The 20,531-nt window shown below is 32.2% G+C and overlaps 3 protein-coding genes across 4 annotated transcripts; 2 read left to right on the top strand and 1 right to left on the bottom strand.

Moving 5' to 3' along the window:
- Nucleotides 1-19: 19 nt before the first annotated feature.
- On the bottom strand, nucleotides 20-4,352 carry LOC130893126 (polymerase delta-interacting protein 2). Its single transcript, XM_057798939.1, has 6 exons — nucleotides 4,028-4,352; nucleotides 3,720-3,972; nucleotides 1,480-1,657; nucleotides 1,258-1,421; nucleotides 296-501; nucleotides 20-214 (listed from the first exon to the last, which is right to left on the bottom strand). Exons 1-6 carry the CDS (start codon nucleotides 4,108-4,110, stop codon nucleotides 100-102), a joined length of 999 nt encoding a protein of 332 aa, XP_057654922.1. The 5' UTR covers nucleotides 4,111-4,352; the 3' UTR covers nucleotides 20-99.
- A 223-nt stretch (nucleotides 4,353-4,575) lies between these two features.
- LOC130893124 (solute carrier family 35 member G1) lies at nucleotides 4,576-7,750 on the top strand. Of its 2 annotated transcripts, XR_009059150.1 has the most exons (3): nucleotides 4,612-4,803; nucleotides 4,855-6,069; nucleotides 6,134-7,750. XR_009059150.1 is itself a non-coding variant. In XM_057798935.1 (2 exons), exon 2 carries the CDS (start codon nucleotides 4,865-4,867, stop codon nucleotides 5,888-5,890), a length of 1,026 nt encoding a protein of 341 aa, XP_057654918.1. In that variant the 5' UTR covers nucleotides 4,576-4,803; nucleotides 4,855-4,864; the 3' UTR covers nucleotides 5,891-7,750. The 2 variants fall into 2 exon arrangements, 1 of the variants encoding a protein (XP_057654918.1); XM_057798935.1 differs by having other exon boundaries at nucleotides 4,576-4,803; nucleotides 4,855-7,750.
- Nucleotides 7,751-10,832: 3,082 nt separating this feature from the next.
- On the top strand, nucleotides 10,833-20,017 carry LOC130893028 (uncharacterized). The gene is made up of 5 exons (XM_057798792.1): nucleotides 10,833-11,082; nucleotides 13,884-14,120; nucleotides 17,909-18,001; nucleotides 18,197-18,462; nucleotides 19,859-20,017. Exons 1-5 carry the CDS (start codon nucleotides 11,019-11,021, stop codon nucleotides 20,015-20,017), a joined length of 819 nt encoding a protein of 272 aa, XP_057654775.1. The 5' UTR covers nucleotides 10,833-11,018.
- Nucleotides 20,018-20,531: the final 514 nt, after the last annotated feature.

Raw genomic sequence — 20,531 nt, 5'->3', positions numbered from 1 at the left:
ACAAGAAAATTAAATTTCATTTGTCATTTTGAACTTCTTTCTTTGTTAAATATCAATACAATATATACATCTTTCCAATTTAATATACAAGGTAAGTATTTAAGTGGAATCTGGAGGAGATGCAGAGCCACCTTCAGGTTTACTTTCTAATGAAAAAGGTGGTATTCTACAGTCGAAAGTATATCCATCTTCACGTTCCATTCTAAATGTACCCCTAAAAAACGATTTAAATTATATTCATCAATAAAAAAAATTATACAAAAGATATCTTGAGAATACTTAATCGATTACTCACCACATGTGACCACTAGGAGCTTGCAAACTCACGTGACTACTATATTGAAAAGCTGGAAGAGTCCTTGTTAAAATTGGTTCTTGTCCTACTACACCTCGACCTCTTACAGTCTCTAAAGTACCAGATAAAGAAAATATTCTCCAATGTCTCTCTCTCAGTTGAACACTAAGTGAACCCAAGTTTTCCAATCTTATGCAATATCTCCACTAAAATAACAAAAATTTAGATATACACAGTGTGTAAAATCTTACGAATTGATAATTCTCAACTCTTCTATCAGTATTGTAACAACTGTCATTAATTTGTTTCCAGTATTCCCACTTTTTCAGTTCATCTCAAATGTACTAGAATTTTTAGAATCTGATTTAAATTACAACAAATGAACTTTATAACAAAATTATACAAAAGAGACTTACAAATCTTATAACACACACAACCACATGAGTGCGAAAGCCAGCCCCATTAAATATCCGCACCCAAACAAAGTCCACAAATGTTAAGACACGATATTGCATCATCACCTGGCATTTTGACAGGTTCTTATCTTAGTAGTCTCTGTTTTCCCTCTAATTTTATAGATTCCAGGAGGTGTATCGTGAAGGGTTAGCTCCACCATTGTCGTTATATAGTGTGTGTGTGTGTGTGTGTGTGTGTGTGTGTGTGTGTGTGTGTGTGTGTGTGTAGGTAGAAGCTTTATAAATTTCTTCAATAAGAAACAAAAAATAGTTGGATGGGGCCAGATCAGTCAGGGCTACATGGTGGATGTTCAATCTCTGTGAAGCCACATTCGTATACAGTAGCCTTGGATACTAAGCAAGCGCACACTTCGGCTGATTTTTTCGTGAAAATTTTCTAATGCAACTGCCTTAGTAGATCACGGTTGTACGAACGCACTTTATTATATGAGACCAAGAAGTCATGGACTGCGTTACGTATATATTGATCAACTACATTTTACTCACCCAATAAACGGAACTTGCATGTGAATCTCTACAGCCCATATAAAATGGTATAACTGTCACCCTAATATTTTCAGTAGTTTCTTTATGTACATCTGATAGTTCTAGCCAAGGATGGTTTTTGTTTTGCCAAGCTTTCAGTGTGTCTTGAGCTAAGAAAGGCGGGTCTGCAATAAAAATTTTAAATTCAAATTATTTATAATAAAATATGTTGTCAGTATTTACCTCCTTTGGGATTCACAGCCAAAAATTTGTCAAATAGTTCATGGTTTAAAGGTGACTTTTCTGCACTAACGTACGGAATAATATCTTCGTGAGCAACATAATCTAGACCTGGAATAGCATATAGACTTCTGGAAGAATCTTGATTTCCTAAGAATGTTACTGCTTCTGTTTGAGCTCTCTAAAAATAAATTTGATAGAAATTTCCTAGATACACCCATACACTGATTCCTAATGTGACAAATTTATATTTTTCAGTGGCAAATTTCTTTTACATAAAAATCTTAGCTTATCATCAACGACTCATAGATTAAAATATGGTACTAATAGATATGTGTTTGAATTACAACAGATTAATTGGAGAATAAGTTGTGCCTCATCAAATAAGAAAAAAGAAAAGAAATTGTAATAAATGAGGATGAAAAGACTGCCACAAATAAACTTATTCCAACACCATTTAAGTTATTTTTTAGTGGTTTTGACATATTGATTCCATTGATAAAACGTGTTGTTTTAGACAATCAGAAAAAAGTATCATTTTGAGGTCTTCTTGTTGCCCCACTACCATTATTTTTGTCTTCTCCAAAAGTTGGTATTCAGTTTCCTCAATTTTAATACCTGTTTCCATGATAATAAATTATATTTCAATTCCATTCCATTTTTAGCAAACAATACTAAATTGTCTGCAAAAACACATTCAGAGATTCCAACTTCTTCCATATTTCTGTACCCTACTTGTATCTGTTTCAATTACATATTTCAATACATCATCCATGTATAGCGCAGGACTCAGTACTCCCCCTGTCTTAATCCTTCTTCAGTCACGGAATCCCTAGATTGGCCACTATTTTTCCTCTCTTCGTTGTTTCATATATAATCCTGATATTGTTTTTCAATTTGACTCCAACTGCTCTTTGTTGTAAATTATTTCTTATATGGTTCCTTAATACTCAGCCAAATGCTTTTTGGATGTCTATTAAAGCGAGGTATACCTTTTGATTTGTTCTCAGTTTTTTGCTCCATTATCTGTCTCAATGCCAATTCAGGATCTTTTGTACCTATTCCTTTCCTAAAGTTGCTTTGCAATTCCTCTAATTGGTTGTCAGTATTTTCTTTTGTCTATTCTCTATGATACTCTTGTGAACTTTCAGCACAATCCTTATCAATGTTAAGCCTCTATAACTATTATAGTCTGTTTTGTATCCTTTTTTAAAAAGTGGTAGTAATATGCCAATTTCCAAATTTTTTCTGTCATCCTTATTTGCTGTAGTATTTTTGTTAGCATTTGTAGACCTTTCTCCCAAATTTTTTAGCATCTCTGATGTGATACTGTCATAGCTCACTTCTTTACCTCTTTTTAGCTTCGGTATAGCTTGTTCAACTTCTTATAGATACCTTTCATCTTTTAATATTTCCTTCAACTGATCTCAATACAATACCATTTTTATTTTTTATCCCTTTTATATTTTTAAGTTTGAAAGCTTATACAGACTTTTTCAAGTCATTAAGACGAAAATTAGGTGCTATCGCTTCCAGCAGTTTTTCATTTTCTTAAGGTGTAAACAAAAGTTTTGTATTATTTAAAAACATTGCAACTAACAACTAGTATTTGATCACTAGGTATTTGTGACTGACACTACCCCCACACCAGGTACACTACAGTTGCGGAGTTTAATCCCTAGCTGTGCCAGTTTCAGTTGAAACAATGCTTACCATTGCCAGGTTACTGTCGCACAAGTCTCTTCAGAGACAATGCATCTTAATCTACCTATCTGCCTCATGCACACTCGTTCCAAAGCAGTCACATTTCAATATATTTACTCAAAAGTCATTGGTAGTGTGAAGATTCAGTTTAAATTTTAACAGTCATCATACATTGAGAAAGCTTCGAGATTTACAAGGTAAGTAAAATGGTTAAAAGCTTGAATTCTCACAACTATTATTTTCCTAATTAATTCTAATGATGTTTCTCTTGAAATTTGTAAATTATACACAAACATAAATTTCGTACAACTAAAAAAATGAGATACTTTTTTATAGACAGACAAAATCAAACAAGCTTTATCAGAAAAAGTGATTAATAATTACAGATTAGAAGCAAAAATGTATACACCATGATTATTATTTATTTGAATAAAATAGGCACTAAAAACCACTCTAGTATTGATCGGTAATTAAACAAAGTGTTTAAATAGATTCAGCTATTGCATATTACAAAATGGAATTGTGAATAAAACACTTACAATATATGGACAATCTCGCTGATCAATTAAAACTTGATAAAACGTGTGAGTTCTTCCTCTTACTTCTTTGCCAACGCTCTGTGAAGCATCGTCGTCGGCTTCACGTCGATTAGGTAAATCTCTATCATAAACTCTAGCTAACCAGGGAAAGAGAACAACGCCTCTATAACCAAAAACTCGGTGTAAAATCAACTGACCAGTTTCATATTTTCCAGATACTTTTGGTGTTTCCAATCTACCTACTTCAGCTAACCTAATAAATAATTAGGGTTTCAATTACAATTAATTATAATAACCTAAATATTTACCTGGCATAAGTTCTACGTGCTATTAATAATCTGGAAACTATTGGCAAAACTTTGTAACGAAACGTTGTAGAAACTATGTCCATCTTACATTTTCATTACACAAATTCCAATTGATGTTTTAATTAGAAAAAATAGCTAAAATAAAAGTATGCATTTAGAAAAATGAATGTGTTGTGTTTTTTGAAGTTGCCTTAGTTTTTTTGTTTATTAGAACTGCAATTTAATGATTCTTCCAAAAATGTTTTGAAATTTTTAGAAATCTATGACGTTTGACTGACGGTGGCTACTGCTACAAGGTAACGATCAAGTTTCGAAGGTGCTTGCTACATTGACATGTTACAAAAAAGTTTCATTCAAATCTGTGACATCACGAGTATCAAAAAAGTTCGTACCACTACTAGTACTTTTTTCATAACTTAATAACAGTATTTCATTTAGCGAATAAATTAAATATAACTAGAGAATCAAAATTAATACGTAATATTAGGTAATTATTTATATTTAAGGGTCTTTTTTAATTGAGCTTTACATCCATTAAATTTTTACGTAATATCACGTTACGATTCGCGAAAAACTGCTATTTATGGACCAGTCCTAAACCAAAACAAATCAATTTTTAAATTTGACAAAAATGTCGCAATTCGGAATCATGCAGTGATTAAAAATACAAAATAAGTTAAAAATGATTTATTCAAACCGTAATGTAAAATCTCAGTATTAGAAACTGAATATAAGACTGATTTTGTAACTTTATGACTCCTAAGAGACCCTCAAAGGTATTGTTTAATTTAAATTTTAGCAAATGAAAATGAAAACAATCTTTTTAGAAACGAAATAATGTCAGAGAACGTAGAACTGCAGCAGCTCGTTGATGAGGAACTCGAAGAGGAGTATAAAATTCCGGATTCAAGACCATGTTGCCATTGCCCCTATCTAGGATTAATCTTAGCAACGTTAAGTTCATTATTTTTTTCACTATGTTCTGTAATTGTTAAATGGATGACCGACGTGCATCCGATGGCTTTAGCTGCTTACCGTTATTTGGGAGTACTCCTACCAGCAATACCAATAATAATTTATAGAGAAGAAACAGTTTTTCCAAAAGGAAAACGTATTATGTTGCTTTTAAGATCATTAACTGGTACAGTATCTTTGGTATTGAGTTTCTATGCATTCCGCCACATGCCTCTCGCAGATGCTTCAGTTATAGTTTTTTCTGTGCCTGTTTTTACAGGTATTTTCGCCAGGATGTTCTTAAAAGAACCCTGTGGGTTATTTAATGTTGTTTCAGTTATACTCACTCTAATTGGAGTTGTTCTGATTACTAGACCTCCCTTATTGTTGGGAGATACTGTGAATTCACTTGGTGATAACGGACAGAAGACTGAAATGTGGGGAGCAGTTGCGGCTTTTTCGGCTACATTATTTGGGGCCAATGCCTATGTTCTATTACGTGCTCTTAAAGGGATACATTTTTCAGTAATCATGACTAATTTTGGAGCTTTCGCTTTCGTTCAGTGTTTTATAATAACTATCTTATTGGGAGCATTGTGCATGCCACCTTGTGGTATGGATAGATATCTTATAGTAGCACTGGCAATTTTCAGTTTTATGGGACAAATTCTACTAACGTTAGCTTTACAAATGGAGCAGGCTGGTCCTGTTGCTATAGCTAGAAGCAGTGATATTGTTTTTGCTTTCATATGGCAGGTAATTTTTTTTAATGAAATCCCAAACAAATTTTCTATAGGTGGAGCTATGTTAGTTCTGTGCTCGGTAGTATTAATCGGGCTAAGGAAATGGGTTATGGCTTTGCCTTATGAAGCAAAGATAAGAACCAAACTGAATTTTTTGACTAAATAAATGCTTTCTACTCACAATAAAATCACAATTATTATTACTTAAATTGTAATTCAAATTAATTTCTTATCATTTAATTTTGAGTCCAAAGAAGCACAATAATGCCATATGACAAAAAATTGCGAGGTCATTTCAAAAACAACTTGAGTCAAGAAAATAAAATTTTTAGTAGAGGCGAAAAGGTAAATAAAATAAAAACGATTTTAGTTTGATAAACAACCTTCTGTATATAAGTTGTGATTATAGCTGTCTCCATCCTTTCTTTGGTCGCCAAGAAATAGCCGTACTGACACCTGAGTTCACTTCACTTTCACGGTACTGGCACTTGTTCATTCGACGAAGTCACTGAGTCAACAGTACAAAATGGGGATGGTGGAAAGTCAGATTACACGCATTTAAGAGCAGATAGAGGTTTTCAATTGATTGAAATTAATTCCTTGAAATATATTAATTTGATTGGCATATAATCAAAAGCACTGTATAAATATTTATTGATTGTAGTAATGATATGACGAGGTAACACTTAAAACCCCACATGTCCTTCAATTGAGACATTTCCTATCTAATATTTAAGTTTAAATTTTGGACATGCGAGGTTTTGTTTGAGTTTGCATGGGACTGAAATAGTTTTGAATGAAATTCGTATTAATAAATGAACTATGTAAATGGGGCTAAACAATAACAAAATGCACTTAGAATAGTTTATTTTAACAGCAAAAAAACCAAATACAAATTCTAAGACATCAACTTTAATTTAAAAACGTTTTAACTTTCAAGAGTAACGAAGATGGAAAAGTCCTATTATGCTAAAAATGGTAAAAAAGATAATAGTCTTTAATAAAACTACAAATAATTGCTCATTGCTTCAGTTTTGAATTAAATATGGATTGCACAGTCGTCTTCGTCGCAGTCACATGTATGCTGATCGATCTTCTTTTCTATGGTTGTTTTCTTCCATTCTGGCTATATGCCCCAATCAACATAGACCTCTGCCTGACCACTTCTCCTCTCATCTTGTTCCACTAGTACCCCTCCAACAAATTGTCTTATTTTCCTCTTTGTTTTACATCATCCAACATTCATTACCATATAATACTGTAGGTTTGATCTTGTAATTGTTTGTTTAGAAGAACGACACAGTCAATTGCGTCCAAAGCATCAATTAGTCGCAATTTAACACAATAGAATACCTTTGTATTGTGTTAAGGCGGGGTAAAAACATTACAGCAAGAAGAGCCAGAATGTCTCAAGTCTTTGGCAGTTTCACATTTGGTAGGCTTTGAAGTACTTTTCACTAATACACTACTTCCACAATCAATATCTTCCATATTTTTGTATCAAAACACTAGCTAAGCAATTCGCACACCGAAACACTGTAGAACATAATCTACAAACTGGTGAAGCCATAAACAACAACATTGACAGTTCACGTGACCAGCGGGTCCTTTTCTTATTGGTTTGATGGACATGCTCGTTTTTGTTTGAAACTGCTAGTAAAATAAATGAGGTTTTGCTTGAAACTTTGTTCTTCAACAAAATTTGAAAGGGGCTCTGAGAGTTTTTGCCATAAAGACATCTACCTACATCAGTGCTTAACTCGATTTGGTAAAATTTGGAATTGTGAGGTTTTGAATGTTTCCTTCTCGTATTTATTTATTTTTAACTCGAAATAAAAAAAAAATAGTAAAACAAACTTAACGGGAATCTTTCTAGTCATCTTTAGTATTAATTGTTTTAGGATATAAGAACATGAGATCTGTTACAAAATACCATACTCATGCTTTGATGTAAATATGAATGGACCAACATATTTTGTGAACCATTACAATAAGACTTTTCTTTAATTAAATGTTAATACCATTATTGTGTTGTTAGATTATTTCACGGGTTTATATAAATATTTGAATGCGAAAGCAAGGTAAGGTAAATTTTTGAAATCAGATTGTGGAACTTTGACCAACCATGAATGGAATAAACTGAATTTTGCACGAGGGGGTAATTTGGTATGAGGATCCCTCAAAAGCAAACAGTTTCTCCGAAAAAAATCATTAAGTGAGGAAAAGTGGAGAAAAGTCAAGAAAACCATTGCTCAAACTCAAAAACTGATTGTATTTTGGAATCTCCATAAAAAAATACATGATACCGTCTTGTTTTTTGGATACTCTCTTATCACTTTAAATATAATTGATTATATATAAATATTTAGTTCTACCCGTAAGGAGAGGCAACCAATCATACACTATATAGTAGAACTGGTTGTCGAATTACATGAAGAATACTATTTATAGTTTCCGGCATCGCTCGGTAGACAGCGCTAAAATCGTGAAATCATAGAATATTGAGGTTTATTTTAAAAATGGATTTTTTTATCTATAAGAGTCATATAACGGGTTGCGGATATGACAGGTGCCACGAAAACAACAACAACAAAATTGGATTTTCTGGGGAGCCGTACTTCATATTAGAAAACGATATGCATCCATATATTCTATAGTTTTCTTTTCGATTGTTCGGATGGTACGAATAAAACATACAAATTCAGCATTAGAGAAATATACATAGAGATATTACCGTAGTATTTATGGAAATATAACTTGGTAGTTCTAATAGAATAATTCTAGGTGCGTCCTCTATGCCAGAATGTCCGAACTATAATTTAAATTCTACTCAGTTCTCACTATATAGTAGATTGAAGAATATAGTTTGTGTCTTGTCGAACAGATGACAGTGGGTGAATCAAGAAGAAAAAATTGGATTTTCACGAAAACCATTGATCAAACTCAAAAACTGATGTTATTTTCGGAATCTCCATAAGAAAATACATGATACCACTGTTTATTTTGATACTTTCAGAGTATGCCATTTTTTGAAATCTTTAAAGGTTAACTAACCCCTTTGTTATAAAAATTACACTGCACTTCAGATCACTTATAATTGTGTAAAAAATAATAAAAACCAATCCGCATATATCCACATATTCGACGTATCAAGTTATGTGACCTGAAGATGAACAAAACATATAAATATAATATGCTGTACCACTGGGGCCGTTCGCAGTTGTGAATAATTTATACATGACAGAAAAAGTAGACTTAAATTATAAATTCTGCTTTGTTGTATAAAAGCAATACACAAAATTTATTGACATTGGATTCTACTAAAATTCATAAATTTCTTAGTGTCATTTTAATACATTTTTATCATACCGGGTGTCTAAAAATTACTTGTTTACATAGAAGTATTGGAAGGAAGTTAATATATTAGTTTTATTCGTGGGTCAAATTAGGACTCAGTTTAGAGAACAACCACATAATCATTTTCAAAATTGTCCTTGTCCGGGAGGGGGCAGGGGAAGTCATCGACCCGCATACGACAATTTTGAAAGTGAGTATACGATCGGTCTCTAAACTTATTTGGAATTTGACCCGCGAGTTACATATGAAGTAACAGTTGACGGCATATAATGAATGTGATGACTCCGCGGAAATACAGAAGATAATAAAAACTATATTTCTTTCAATAATTCATTCTTTGTTCTAACGATGATTAATAAAAATATATTTGTAATTGTAATTTTGTTTTTAAAAATCAAAGCTCGAAGTTTTAATATATAATTGGCGCAGTCAGTAGGATAATCGATTATTACTATTAAATTGATTATTCAAAGTTTTCAAATTCATTCAAATTAACCATTTTACTATAAAAGTGCCGGTAATCATTAATGAGGTCTTCAAACTTAATTGACATTTATTTAATATGTTACTGTTACCGTCATACGGCTTAATGTTATCAATTCTAGATCCCAGTTCATCTCAGGCATATTTAAAGTTGAATTACTAATTTTAAAGATTTAGTGAGTTGTTTATTAATATTCCGTTGAGTGTTAATATTATTTTCGTTATCTAATTCTATATTCGAGATTCCGCTAATTATTTAATCAATATCGCTCATGAAAATATTTTAAAATCAATGTTTAGAATAAGCAATTTTTTCGCACAGAATTCATCTTTACCAAAATGTTTATACAGAGGCGTTTGAAAAGGTAAAAAAGCAAAGGATTATTCGTCAACTCGAGCGCTCTGCTCTCCTGGTCCTTTTTTGTGATTCCCTGTTCCTTTTGCCACTAGTTTGAGAGTTTATAAGTTTGTAATTTATTTGTAGAAACTCAAAAGTCTAAAATTTCACTTACGGCACAATGTGAAGTTGTTCACCTCCAAAACCCGTGCGTATCCTATTCACTGCGCCAATTATATATTAAAACTTCGAATTTGGAGTTTTAAAAATGAAATTACAATTATAAATATATTTTTATCAAGTAACGTTAGAACAAAGAATTGATTACTAAAAAATTATGTAACTCGCGAACGAAGCTATTAACTTACAGAAAAAATCAACATTTAAATTGTTTATGCTTAGTTTTATTACATTTTATTTCTATGTGAATATTTGTTTGTTGATTTGTGATTGTTATTCAAATTTGTATTATTATTATTATTATATGAAATGTGCAGTTCTGAAATAAATAAAAACAATTTTTAAATTGAAGACGTTTCATAACTATTCATTTTATTTATTTACAGCACGTCAATCAATAGGTTGGAAAACATATAAAAGTTATAACTTTAAACTAAGTTAAATAGTATAAATAAACAGTAATACGACGGTTGGTACTTAAGTTTTGTGTTATGGCAACACTGATGTGAATATGTCAAATCATCATAAAGTTTTTGATTTTCAATGGTGAACGTACTGTAACGAAGTTACTATTTGTTTTAACTTAAAAACAACGATGTTACCAATTTTAAATGTAAATTTATGTCTCTGTTATTTTCCAACAATGAACAAAACTCATAAATCAAATAAAGAACACGGTTTATACCTACCCGTTCGTGAAATTAATGTCCGTGGCTTGGCTCCTCTGCCGATTTCTTTCTGCACGTAAGATCTATTAGACTTAAAGAAACTGTAATTGAATAAACAAGACGCATATTAATGAATTTAGTTCTAAAATCGAATTAAACTTTCTTTTTTCACTTAGTCGGAAATCGTAACGAGTTGAGTCGTTTTTTTTATATGAGAATAATAATTTATTCATAACGGTATAACCTTCAACGAGTTTTGTTCGTTAAATATGAGTTATTTCGGTGTTTGTGTTTTTCTTGTGGTATTATTTGGTATCAATTCATCGTTCAGAGGTATGCATATTCATTATAATCATCATTTTATAACATCTTGATGCATTACATTATTTTTTCTACGCCCATGCAATAAATACAACATTATTGATCTATATTTACTGGAAAAATTTGATCTTTACTGCACTCATCTGTCATTATGGTACAGAGATTTGTGATCATGACGAACATAAACATTCAAATGAGAGAAATATTTAATATCACTACTATGAGACTGTGATGCGTTTCAAAGAATTGCGGGTTTTATTTTATTATGTAATGGATTACGAAATTACTAGAAAATACTTTTTTTTTCTATAACACAATTTATAAACATAAACGTAAATGCCTCAAAGATCACGACTACTGTGATTTGGATAATGCAACTCTGCAGCTCTAGAAATGTCAGTCAAAAATTAGTTTTCACAATTAAACACAGTTATGCGAGGAACAATCAATATTTCATAAATACCCATGGCACGCATACCAAATTAAGAAATGAAAAATAATGCTTACTCCCCGTATGAAATTCGGTAAAATCTAAAAAACCGTCAGTCCACGTGGACTTATCATCTCCACTGCTTTGAAATTGAAAACGAAACGAATGGGGTACAAAAAGGAGTCAGTTCACGTCTGGTACCCTGTTTAAACCAAACTCCCTTACAGGCAGGTACATTTTACTCGTCTATTTATATTTATAAAAATAATAAATTTATAAAATGAGGTATCTACACCAATGGTAGATCAAACAAAATTGTCGACAAGGGTTTTTATAATCTGCAATTGATATTGGAAGAAGTATAATATTACTGGAAAAATAGATGATAGTGAAGAAGAAGAATTTGTTGGGATCCCACCAGAAGTTAGTAAAATAGTAAATAAAGCGTCATTAAACTTATTACTTAGTAAATCAAGAAAACTATATGAAATTCGTTAAAATCATTTTGAAAAGTGGTGCTTCGATAAAAAAGTTTTAAATATTACAGATAATGTACTTCTTGTATATAGAAATGTTCTTCGAGACACTTTTAACTTGTTTAAAAAATACTCTATTCCAATACACGACTTATAATTTCTACAGAAAATAATTCAACGGACAAATTAATGAATAACAAAAAAACAATGAATGAACTCGAATTTATTGCAATGAACTTGCAATGAAGAAAAAAATATACACATTTTTCACGATTTTGCCGCAACTTCTAGCAACATTGTATTAAAATTTCATACGAATATATTTTGGAAGGTGATACATCCAATGGATTTGTTTTTACATCTGATTCTCATAGAGGGCGCTAGTTACACGGTTCGTTCCAAGTAGTATTGAACATAACTTTTTAAATATTAGATTTCTTGAGCCAAATTTTTAGTGAAATTAAAAACAAAAAAAAGTATTGATAAATTTATTAATTAAAAAAAAAATGACAAGATGAAGATTTAAAAAAAGGCTAAAAACATAAAATAGAATTCAATTAGAGTACGTATTCAAAATTTCCTGCTTTTTTTTCAAGATACGACCAAACTGTATAATCCAAGTGATTAAAATCGCATGGGCGATGGGGTAAATGAATCGGAGCTTCTACACCTCTAACAAACCATCGGTTCGGAAAATGGTTAGTCAACCAATTACGACACCTTTTACAAAGTGCGGTGAAGCTCCTTCGTGCATGAAAAATAAAGATATTCGCTCGTTTAGCGTTTTAAATCTTCTAATATCACACTTCATACCAGCATCGGTTATTATTTCATAATTTTCAAATCAAAATACTCCGAAAACGGTACACGTTATCGAGTTTTATCAAGAGTACCTTTTAGGTGTAAAATTAAATGATGTTTAAGTTCACTTTTTTTTTGTAAGAAATTTGACCGTCGCAGACCCTAATAAATGATTTTTTACGAGGATACCCTTAAAGATATGAAAATGGTTTCTGTTCGGTTGCTTTGAGCAAAGTCAGACGTATTCGAATCTATGTTGAAAAATTTTTCATTCTATACAGGGTGTGTATAAAAAGTGTTCAAAGCTTAACTTCAAAACTATCAAAGTTCTTCATTTTTTTTTAATAGAATCACCCGGTTTTTTCTATTTTAATGCATTCAGGGGTAAAAAATAAGGCAAATTCATGTATACTTTCCGATACCTAGACCTTACCGTTATCCAGATATTAAATGTTTTATGTAAATTTTTAGAGATTTAGATCTAGAAATTGTCATGATTTTACTATAAGTATTTTTCCATATACAGATAGTTTTAACTCGTCTTGGGACTCCCTGTATAGGGAACTACACACGAGTTACATCTGGGGTGCATTCCACAGGGGTGCGTCCCGTATTAAATACTTTTGACGATTTTTTTAACCGAAATTATGCAGAATTTTGCTTCCTATAAGCCATAAGTTTTGTGCGACACGATCAGCGGATTCAAAAAGCAATAAATTATATTAACATAGTCAGCGAATTCCAAAACTCGGATCAAATAAATATAAGTTCATTGCAATAAATTAAACGATGTTTGAGTTCGCTTAAAATTTTGCTCAATAAATCTAATATTTAAAAAGTTATGTTCAATAATACTTGGTAGGAACCGTGTTACTAGCGCCCTCTATGAGAGTCAGACATAAAATTAAAATCATTGTATGTATCAGCTTCCAAAACATATTCGTATTAAATTTCAAAACAATGTTGCCAATAGTTGCGGCAAAATCGTGAATAATGTGTATATTTTTCTCTTCAACGCCCTTGAATACGGATGGCGTTACGAAAATTTTGTTACTAAACAAACACTCTGTATATATATATATATATATATTTTTTTTTAATTTAAGACAATGAATTCCCTCTCACTTCTATTTACTACGACCCGTCCACGAAACATGCCTTCAGGATCAGCTCCATCAAAAATATGCTGGTTAACACCAACAAATATTCCACCAAAAATAATGCAAAAACGAAATTTGTAAGGAGAATCGGTTTTCGGAGTAACGGTTGTACTTGCCAGAGTTTTTTAAATTGCGGATGCTGTTTAGGAATAAATATGAATTTGTTGAATTTCAACAACGAGGGTAAGTTGTTCAATTTATATTTATAGATATTAAGCTCTAACTTGATAAAAAATAATCAATAAACATTTAAATGATATAAACAATATACATATCCACTTATTTAAAAGTTGTTTCTTAGATTCAAAACTAAATTACTCTATATAGTTATTCATTCAAATGTCCTATCATTAGAGAAAAATGAGGAGCTTTAATTTGTGCTTATTTGACTTTTTTAGATTTGTGATAAACAGAATTGATAATTTGTATGAAAATATTGAACGGCTCTACAGAATTTTTAAAAAGTTTGGTTAATAGTTGTAACTATCCAAGACACTTCTCGAACTATTGGATCAATCGGAGCAAACTCAAAACAGTCGTTTGTTACAAATCGACCAAATGTGTCCCAGATTGACATTTGAAAGATACATAATCGGTTCCAGGGAACTGGAACTGTTACTGGAAGACTAATTGTTGATTAAGACTTATCGCTTGTAGAAATCTTCGAGATTTTTTAATACTAGAGATGTTTCTGTATCGATTTCAACAATAAAGACAGAGCTAATCAAATCTAATCTACGTTGGGATACAGCGATATTAAAGAAAATTATCATTGACTTCTGGACATTGGCAATAAAACTTAGCTTAGTAGAAAGAGGGTCAGATTTTCGCTAGTGCGCTAAAAACCATTGTGTCCTGCGTGCTGAGTATCTATTAAGTACTAAAAAAGTCACTGCAAACTACGCAGACGCGGTATCATCTTATTATTGTTCTAATTTCACGATGCTTTCACCACGACAGTCACAATAGTCTCCCACGCTTATTAAGACGTTAAATAGTCTTTAAAGTAAGAGGGCGCTTTGCGAGAACAGTTGGAACGCCTGACATTAGTAGTGGGAGGCTCTGGAGCGGCTCCTGCAACTGGAACCTCTGGTGCTGGAGTCCAACTCGGGCTGGAACTTGAAGGCCTCTCCTGTTGAGTTCGGTCAGAATCTGGAGAACAGCTTAACCAAAAAAAATATAGAGTAATTCGAAATTTCAGATATTAATCCTATGTCTACCAAATGCATAAGTTCGCCCCAGTGTGCATTCGACAGGCTTCACTTGCACGCGCCTAAAACCTCACTTACGAGCATTCCTTACCATTTCTATTTCCATGATACAGTACCACTTTTTCCTAATGCTTGGTCACCGCGTCATCGCGTGTACCATACCTAAAGCTCATGAAGAACTTAAATTTGAATTGAATAAAAATCAATATTTTGAGGTTAAGTCGTTTTAGACTAAAATATTTTCGATTGATTTGCTTCGAACCCAAGAATTTAAAATTATACATGAGGTCACAAACTTACCATCGTTTTTTTTTAATATTAATCTAAAGACTACAAAATTGTTCTCATTGAGTTTAGTACTGACGAAGTCACATAAAAGAAAATTAGAGTAATCTGTCAAGTTTGGTCATTACAGTAGAAGTTCAATAATCCGGCACGTTCGGGACCGGCTCGGTGCCGGACTACCGAAAATTTCGGTCTATCGGGCGGTAATTATAAAGTTATGATTAGGTTAATAATTAACATACAAATACACTATGCAAATACATACAACAAAGTTTATTTTATATTTCATATAATGTATGTACACGTACTGTAAAACGCATTTCACTTAGATTTGAAAAAGTCATGAATGTCTTTTTGTTTTCTTGAATTTTGGCGATTAGTATAAACTTTATGTCTAATGATATGGAAATCAATAATTTCTGAAGCTATGTAGCTGGTACTAGCCTCAGCAAAGAGATATACTTATTTAGTGATTCTGCAACTTCTGCTCAGCTGATGTTTTCCTTTTCTTCCGTTTCGGCATCTGAGTCACTTTCTTGTGAGTAGGCTGAGGGTTTACTACAATGTTAATAAAGTCCTCATCGGTTAGTTCTTGTTCAACAGGCTCATTCTCGTCGATTAGAAGCCACTCCTCTACCTCATCTCCAAGCAGGTTTTTCAAGGGATTGTCAGCACTTCTAACGAAATCCAAGACTTTGGTCAAAGCGTCTTAATGGTTTTCTTCCTCATCGGTCTGTAGAGTTAGGTCAGATGCAGGGTTTGCAGCCGGCCAAAGTTTTCTCCAGCATTTTTGGGGTGTTGTATTTTTTACCTGGTTCCAAGACATTGCAATAGCATAGACGCTATCTTTTACTGTAAACTTGTTTTGAAAATAATTCACGTCACAATCGGCATTTAACAGACCTTGAATAAAAGACCTTCTATGAAAGCATGTAAAATTTTGAATAACCCCTTGGTCCATGGGTTGAATCAAAGATGTTAGGTGGGAGCAGAGTAGCAACAATATTTCCAGAAACTCATCTACTGGCGGATGGGCTTTGCAATTGTCCAAAAGAAGGATGGCTTTAGTATCTTCTGGTAGATCAAGGCTTTTGAAGGATTCCTCAGGCACAAAGTGGTAAAAAAAACAATCTTTAAAGAGGGCGGCAGTCATGCACGCATTTGATTGAGCATCGTATTGGACAGACAAGTGTGTAATATTCTTAAATGACTTGGGTTTTGCAGATTTACCTATCACAAAACGGGTCACTCGGTGGTTTCCAGACGCATTAGCAGATACCAAAATGGTTAATCTGTCTTTGCTTTTTTTTTAAGACCCTTGGCTGCTTTTTCTCCTCCCCCAGCTAGTGTAGATGTTGGTAAACATCGCTACAATAGCCCTGTTTCATCAGCATTGTAAATTTGTTCAGATGTTAAATCATTATCAGCCACGATTTTCTCAGACTCGTATTTGTATTTCTCTACAGAGTTTTGGTTTGTTGAAAGTGTTTCTCCATTTACATCAGATGTTCGAATTCCATGCCGAAACTTAAAGTTTCTGAGCCAACCATCAGAATAATTACATTCACTTTCACCAGCTCCTAAACCTTGGCCGAATTTCTTTGCCATTTCAACAATCATTGGCCTTGTTACCGGCTTTCCTTCAGAACGTACTGCACTAAACTATTTGAACAATACACTATCTAACTGTTCCAGATTTGGTTTTTTTAATGTTGGTCTAGAAGCCAATTTTTCAGTTGTTGTCGATTGAGAAGCAAACTTCGTTAGTTCATCTTTTTGTTTTTTAATGTCGTAAAATGATTTCTGGTTTATGATTGAGAGTCAGTGTTATGTGTTTCCGTTTTTCTCCTTTTGAACTCGAAGGCTTAGGTTTTGAAAACATAGTCACTGTACAGTTAAAACGAAAATCACTTTTTTTCTAAACAGTTTCAAAAGTTACGTTTATTGCGATGTGAAAGGAAACAAAACAACAACACACAAAAAAATGACGAAGACGCTTCGTGATTTTTTAACGAAGCTGCATTGCACTTGAATTTGTTGTGACAGCTGAGACTAGCCGGCCGCTAATTGTTTCTGAACAAAACCGAGCGTTTCCGGATGATACCGAACTACCCCGAAAAATTCCGAATAGCTCTCAGCGTTTTTATTTGCTTTAAAGACACACTTTTGGAGAAAATCAAAATTTTTACCGAGCGATGCTGGACTGTTGGATGCCGGACTAATGTACTTCTACTGTATTAGAATACTAACAACCCTTCTCGGGTTCTAAAGGGTACGAAATCCATACAATATATTTTTTTTCCATAGAAATTTGTTAGGTATTGGACACGACCGTTTCCTGAGAATAAACCTAAACTTTTTTTCATAGAGTTGCGGTTGTTTTAAAATTTATTAAAATAGACTACGACAAGAAAAACACTCAAATAATTATGAAACAACTGAATGTTATTATAATATTATATTATTTTATTTTAGGTTGTTTGAATTTTACTTATATACCAGATGACTTTGCTATTGATATGAACGTTCTTATGAATAAACAAAACATATATTCAAATACTTTTTCAGGTAAGAATTAATAACAAAATATGAAAGTTTTTTCTTGTACTAAAATTAGAGGTTAATGTTTGCGTTTTAAATCTGGTGTAAGGGACAGTTGTTTTCAGGGAAGATCTACAAGAGAAAATTATCATATCTGGATTAAATTTGAAAAACAACCATGTTTAAAATGTGAAGTTTAATAATATTAACTGTGTATTTTAGCAAAAAACCCTCCACCTCTTTGTATACCCCTTCCCATTCCTTACATTCCTCTTCAAGTTGAAGCATGTGCCAAATTGTACGATATCTACACGCCTGGTTCAAACTTGCACATGTGTTTAGATTTTGAGACTAGAATACAAAGTGCCACTGTATTGGTCCTGCATTTTGATTGTATGAGAATGGGATTAGATGGTGTAGCTTTATTAAAACCAGAAGATGGAGGTGGCCTAGCTCCAACTATTGAAAATGAAGACGAAGAAATTGAAGTTTACGATGAAATAACAGAAATTAAATATAAGAATAAAACTAAACATTAATAAACAGTTTTTTATATATGAATAGCTTTTATTTTAAGGTAATTATACACTTTCACGGTCACCTGGTTTTTTGGCTCTAGAAAATCGAAAAATTGATGGATTTTAATGATCTTGGTCTCAAAATGTTCCATTTTACGGCGGATTTATAAAAAAAAATACGAAAATTAAAAAAAATAAATATTTTTTACAGTTTCATGACTTTAAATGCAAAAAAATGACTTTCTACATATAATCCTTCATAACTGTTTCTGACGTCGTGGAATCAAGTTCGTATATTTTTTTTCGCAATGTACATAAAAAAATGAATATTTTGAAAAAAAAAGTTTTTCTACTATTTAAGGTTTAAAACTATTAAAAACCGCAAATTCAGCCACTACCCCCGTGTTTTTCATAAATTCGTCGTAAAATGAAACATTTTGAGACCAAGATCATTAAAATCCATCCATTTTTCGATTTTCTAGAGCCAAAAAACCAGGTGACCGTGAAAGTGTATAATTACCATAATTTTTTGTAAAGGATTATTTTGCAAAACCGTTTTTTTTACGATTTAAAACAGTAAAACTATGAGAAATTTTCATTCCAGCTATTTCTACTAATTTTTTTTATAAATCCGCCGTAAAATGGAACATTTTGAGACCAAGATCATTAAAATCCATCCATTTTTCGATTTTCTAGAGCCAAAAAACCAGGTGACCGTGAAAGTGTATAATTACCTATTTTAATAGTCTATTTGGGTTCGAATTAAATAAAAAAGAAACAATTGAGAAATGCACTTAGGGCAACACCTTTTTTGTGACATTTCCATTTGAAGGTTGGATGTACAAATAAATACAATATTGACATTGATCAACTGATTCATCTAAGACAAGAAACAAAGGCACGAATTTATAAAGCAACAATTAGACCTATAATAATTTATATATCAGAAACATCAAAAATCAAACAACTCTTGGAGACCACAGTAGTGAAAATTCTCAGGTGGATCTCGGGAAAAACATTCTAAGACTGGAAAAGAAGCGGAAACATCAGAAGATTATGAGACGTAGATAACAGGAACTGGCCTTAGACCTATATTATGGAAGAAAGAAGAAGAATCAACTGATCACATTGGTTATTAATCTAGAAGATTGTAAAAATATTTCTTAAAACAAGTATAAGATGAGGAAAAAATTAAAAAATAACTAGATGCTCAATTTTTATGTTATCGATTGCTAACGTACGAAAAATATTCATTTCTTAGAGTTGTTTAATTGACTTTTACTTACAAACAAAATTTAGTAACAGGATTTTGAATAGAGTTATGATTTAGGAATAGAGTACATAATCTTAGGTAATAAATGAATAGTTACAAATTGATAATCCCGATCCAGACTCTCGATACGCACGTGCGCAGTCACCTCACCTCACCTTCTTTACCTGTCGGTTTTTACAACAGTACATTCAACCCATAGTTCCGTTATGGGTTTTAATTAAACCAATAGGAATGCACAAACGTGACAATTAATAGGCGGAGCTACATCCACATTGAAAAAGAAGAAATGTAATTCACTATCCATTTTTTGGTTATTTTTACTAATCTCTTGCTAGGACCTGACCTAACCTAACCAAATTTGATATTCTGGTACATTTTGGAACTTTCATCACAATAAATCAAGTTAGTTCAATCTGGCGACGTTTCTTTTCAAAAGTTTAAAACTATATTTTCACTATTTTCCCTTGTTTTAATGGGAACCAACCAACCAAATTTTAGACAATGTATAGATACACTTTTTTATCAATTTACATTTACCATTTCTTTATTTAAGAAACGATATTTTGCAAAGTATCAAAAACGGTCCCAATTTGAACAGCTTATTTCAATTTCATTTGTTTTAAAGAAGGCTCTGTACCTTTTTAAACGTATAAAATTCTTAAAGTAAGCTGGTTTCATTTAACAGATGGGTAAATCCTAAGAATATGGTCACAGAATATATTACAGTGATATGGCTTTAAATTTTAATGATGAATAGCTCAAGAAT

The sequence above is a fragment of the Diorhabda carinulata genome, chromosome 4 (genome assembly GCF_026250575.1).
Source record: "Diorhabda carinulata isolate Delta chromosome 4, icDioCari1.1, whole genome shotgun sequence".
In the NCBI taxonomy this organism is placed as follows: domain Eukaryota; kingdom Metazoa; phylum Arthropoda; class Insecta; order Coleoptera; family Chrysomelidae; genus Diorhabda; species Diorhabda carinulata.
The sequence above is the reverse complement of the archived record's forward strand: the minus strand, read 5'-3'. Positions and strand labels throughout refer to the sequence as shown.

Bases quoted from the DNA above. Each gene is read 5' to 3' on its own strand.
- LOC130893028 (XM_057798792.1), top strand. From the start codon at position 11,019: ATGAGTTATTTCGGTGTTTGTGTTTTTCTTGTGGTATTATTTGGTATC. The intron at 18,002-18,196 runs GTAAGAATTAAT...TGTGTATTTTAG, and splicing joins ATATTCAAATACTTTTTCAG to CAAAAAACCCTCCACCTCTT. The intron at 18,463-19,858 runs GTTTACGATGAA...ATAAATGAATAG, and splicing joins ATGAAGACGAAGAAATTGAA to TTACAAATTGATAATCCCGA.
- LOC130893126 (XM_057798939.1), bottom strand. From the start codon at position 4,110: ATGGACATAGTTTCTACAACGTTTCGTTACAAAGTTTTGCCAATAGTT. The intron at 1,658-3,719 runs GTAAGTGTTTTA...ATTTATTTTTAG, and splicing joins AGCGAGATTGTCCATATATT to AGAGCTCAAACAGAAGCAGT. The intron at 502-1,257 runs GTGAGTAAAATG...TTGTTATTTTAG, and splicing joins ATGCAAGTTCCGTTTATTGG to TGGAGATATTGCATAAGATT.
- LOC130893124 (XM_057798935.1), top strand. From the start codon at position 4,865: ATGTCAGAGAACGTAGAACTGCAGCAGCTCGTTGATGAGGAACTCGAA.